Raw genomic sequence first — 3,741 nt, 5'->3', positions numbered from 1 at the left:
TCTCTATCTCTGTTTCTGTCTCTGTATCTCTTTCTGTCTCTCTCTGCTTCTTCTCACTGTCATTCTCTATATCTACCTATCTCTATCTCTGTTTCTGTCTCTGTATCTCTTTCTGTCTCTCTCTGCTTCTTCTCACTGTCATTCTCTATATCTACCTATCTCTATCTCTGTGTGTGTATGTTTGTGTGTGTGTGTGTGTATTTGTGTAGATCTATATCTCTGTACGCCTGTAGTTCTAGCTTTCTGGAACTCATTATGGTGACAATGCTTGCCTCCAAGACAGAAGATTCACATGCAGTCTTTTTATGGGGATTAAAAGTATGTACTACCAGACCTTGAAGAATTACTGCTGCCTAACCCTGTGAAAGTCCTATATGCAGTTATCAGAACTATGAAAGAGGAATCTAAAAAAAGAATGGAAGACAGTTCCCAGGAGGAAGCCTAGCTGCTGTCTGGGGTACTGAACAATTATGCAATGTGTGCTTGAGACTATTTTTTGAGACATTACTGGGTTGAGAATCAACAATGATGTAAATCAATTTTTTTGTTTTAAAATTGGAAGAGTTATACTGGAAGACCCAGATACATCACTCCTTAGCACGTTCCCAAAAGATGTTCCACTGTGCAAAAAGGACACTTCCTCAACAATGTTCACAGCATGTTTATTTCTAATATAAATTGGAAGCAACCTATATGTCCCCCAACTGAGAATGCATGAATAAAAAGTATTACAACTACACTATGGACTACTATTTAGAGATTAAATTCATTGAATGTAGGAATTTTGCAAGGAAACAGATTCAAGTAGAAAACATGGTAATGAGTGAGGTAACTCAGGCACTCAAAGACATGTATGCTATGTTCATGTATGATAAGGAGTTTCTTTGCAAAGGCTCAGCCAGTAAAGTTGATATTGGCATCAGCATCATCACCCGACTTTAGACTCTGAAAGGAGGGTACTGATTTGATAAAATTTACTCTTGACCTCCTTGGGAGTTCCATGGAATGATCACATGCACCAAATCCCCAAACTAAGAAGGATACTTAGTTGTTGCTTAACTAAAATACAAATTTGTCTTTAGTTTCAGGGAATCTATATTGCTTTTTGCTAGCTTCTATGTGCTTCGTCCACACACAGAGTGTGCAAACATTCAACACAGGCTTGCAGATACTCATCAATATAAGGGAAACCACAACAACAAAAATGATGTTAGCACTTTGTGGGACCACAAAGAGGTGGTTTGGTCTCCCTGGTAGAGCACTGGGTCGCAAATAGCTGGGGAAACAACAGAGACATCTGTCAGGGAAGGCACTAATCTCTACCTGCTCCGGGATTCCAGACTACCCTGACATGCATCCTAATACATCCTCATTAGCCTACATCTTACAGACAACTTTGACTCAGAGTACCTCCTCCCAGAGAGGTTTGCTAATATCCAGGTAGTTGGCATGACTAAAATTTTCCATATTCATGAGATCTAAATGCCAGGAGGCATAGCTAATTAAGTTATACCTTCCCAGTCCCTCCTCTTTCCCACTCCCTTTTTTTTTTTTTTTTGTGGAGGGACTGGTTCTTTATTTCAAAATGTCACTTGTCAATATTCAGTATCAAAACAGTTGCACTACAGGGTTCTCTTTCTCCGGTCAGAGGAGAGTACAAACAAGCCAGGAATCTGCAGGGTGCCCACCTAACAGGCCGAGAAGAAACCACCTGAACATGGATGGCAATTGGGTGGGGACACTTGAAAGATCAGCATACCACTACACTAGCCCACAGACTGCAAAGAATCCTCACAGCCAATGGGTTGGCCAAGGTAACCCAACCCCCCCAAAACAAAATTTCAAAATAATATAAAATTTAAAAAGTTCTTATTTTTTTTTACATAAGCTATTCAAGATTTCTCCAGCACTGACTGATACAAAGCACAATGAGATGGCACTTTAGAGACAGCAGCTTCAGGAAAAGGGCGATGAGATGCCTTTCATGTGGCTAAATCAGTGGCACAAACATAATTCTCCTTCTCTGTCTCCCTTGGGGGCAGGTGAACACTAAGAGGTCACCACAACACTAAGGAGCAGCATGATCCATTTTGAGCAGTTGGGGAAGGGGTGGAGCTCAGACAAGTTTGGGCTCAGGGCTGGGCTGAATGGTAGCACGCTTGCCTGACATGCATGTGGCCCTGGGAGGTGGGGCTGTCTCAGCGTCTTATTTGGTCACATTTGATGGAAAAAGTAAAAAATAAAATAAGTGTAAAAGTTGTTCAAAGATATCAAAGCTGAAACCCTTCACAGCCCGGAAGAGTTTTTTGTTTTTGGCTAACTTCCTAGAATCCCCGTTGTTTGGCTAAGACGCAGTGCAGAGCACTGAGGTCTCCCACAGTGGAGCCTGCCTGGGCTCTGCTGGCTCTCAGGAAGGCAGGCCCATTCCTGTGCTTCTCCTCCATGGTGAGACAGTATCCATTAGGCTAAAATGTGCTGCTCCAAGCTGCAGCAGTGCTTGGAATGTTAAAAAGGGTTGCTAAGACAAAAAGTAATCACAATGTGCATATCACAACTGCATTGAGGACACATTGCGTTGTGCTCACATTCCCTTAAATATTGTTCCCAAAGGTGTTCAGCCCCTCCAGCTGGAACTCTGGGAAGAGGCTGACACAGTTTTGTGAAAAAGACAAGAAGGGTAGAAGGGGTGACAGGAGGGAAAGCAGCCTTCAGTTAAAAAGATCAGCCCTCAGTTTCAAGGTCAGCTTCTGGGAGGCTGGCCACAGACGGAGTCAAGGTCAGAGGGAGGAGAGGCCGCAGGGCAGGGATGGGGGAGGTCTACATCTCATTCAGGTCCAGCAGGGTCTGGTCCAGCATCCTTTGTGTACAGAGATGCTCCTCTTTGGTGCACTTCAGCTTATCTTCCAAGTCATCAATGGTCTTTTCCAGCTTGGCTACCGATCTTTCAGCAAACTCAGCACGGGTCTCTGCCTCCTTGAGTTTATCAGTAAGAATCTTTATTTCTTCTTCATACTTGTCTTCTTTTTGAGAGTACTTTTCTTCAGCAGCACTCAGACACTTCAGGTTCTGGTCCATCAGTCTGATCTGCTCATCCATCTCTCGGCAACGGGACTCTGCAAGCTCGGCGCGTTCCTCCGTACGTTCCAAGTCTCCTTCGATAATCACCAACTTACGAGCCACCTCTTCATACTTCCTATCTGCCTCTTCTGCAATGTGCTTTGCTTCCTTTAGCTGGATTTCCTGGAGTTCCATCTTTTCTTCATCTTTTAGAGCCCGATTTTCAATCACCTTCATACCTCTCTCACTCTCATCAGCAGCCTTTTCCGCTTCCTCTAGCTTCTGCAAAGCAGTGGCAAGGCGCTCCTGGGCACGGTCCAGCTCCTCTTCAACTAGCTGGATCCTGCGGTTCAACGAGGCCACCTCAGCTTCAGCCTGCTCCCGGGCCCGCCTTTCTCCCTCCACTTCCCGCTGGAGGCGCTCGGCCCTCTCCTCCGCATCATCAGCCTGCTGCTGCAGAACCTGGATCTTGCGCTTTACCGCCTCGATGGTGGAGTTCCCGGCCATGGTGCCTACCCAGCTGCTTCTGGAAATCAGGTTCCTACCTCCTCCGCTCGGCGTTGTAGCCGCTTTTCCCCCACTCCCTATTTAATGGAGCTCCCACTAGCTTTTAAGAGGGGCACATGAACTTCCAGATCCAACTATCACATCATGAACTGTAAACTACACTTTGGAAACCCAGAC

At 45.1% G+C, this 3,741-nt stretch overlaps 1 protein-coding gene across 2 annotated transcripts; it reads right to left on the bottom strand.

The window, feature by feature from the left end:
* Positions 1-2,759: 2,759 nt before the first annotated feature.
* LOC114615528 (tropomyosin alpha-3 chain) lies at positions 2,760-3,600 on the bottom strand. 2 transcript variants are annotated; one of them, XM_028761216.1, is made up of 2 exons: positions 3,433-3,500; positions 2,760-3,298 (listed from the first exon to the last, which is right to left on the bottom strand). In XM_028761216.1, the coding sequence occupies exons 1-2, from the start codon at positions 3,498-3,500 to the stop codon at positions 2,818-2,820; spliced, it is 549 nt and encodes a 182-aa protein (XP_028617049.1). In that variant the 3' UTR covers positions 2,760-2,817. The 2 variants fall into 2 exon arrangements, with proteins under 2 accessions (XP_028617049.1, XP_028617048.1); XM_028761215.1 differs by having other exon boundaries at positions 2,761-3,600.
* Positions 3,601-3,741: the final 141 nt, after the last annotated feature.

Source organism: Grammomys surdaster, unplaced genomic scaffold (assembly GCF_004785775.1).
Source record: "Grammomys surdaster isolate TR1022 unplaced genomic scaffold, NIH_TR_1.0 126839, whole genome shotgun sequence".
Lineage (NCBI taxonomy): Eukaryota > Metazoa > Chordata > Mammalia > Rodentia > Muridae > Grammomys > Grammomys surdaster.
This window is presented reverse-complemented; position numbering and strand designations above follow the sequence as displayed.

Bases quoted from the DNA above. Each gene is read 5' to 3' on its own strand.
- LOC114615528 (XM_028761215.1), bottom strand. From the start codon at position 3,564: ATGGCCGGGAACTCCACCATCGAGGCGGTAAAGCGCAAGATCCAGGTT.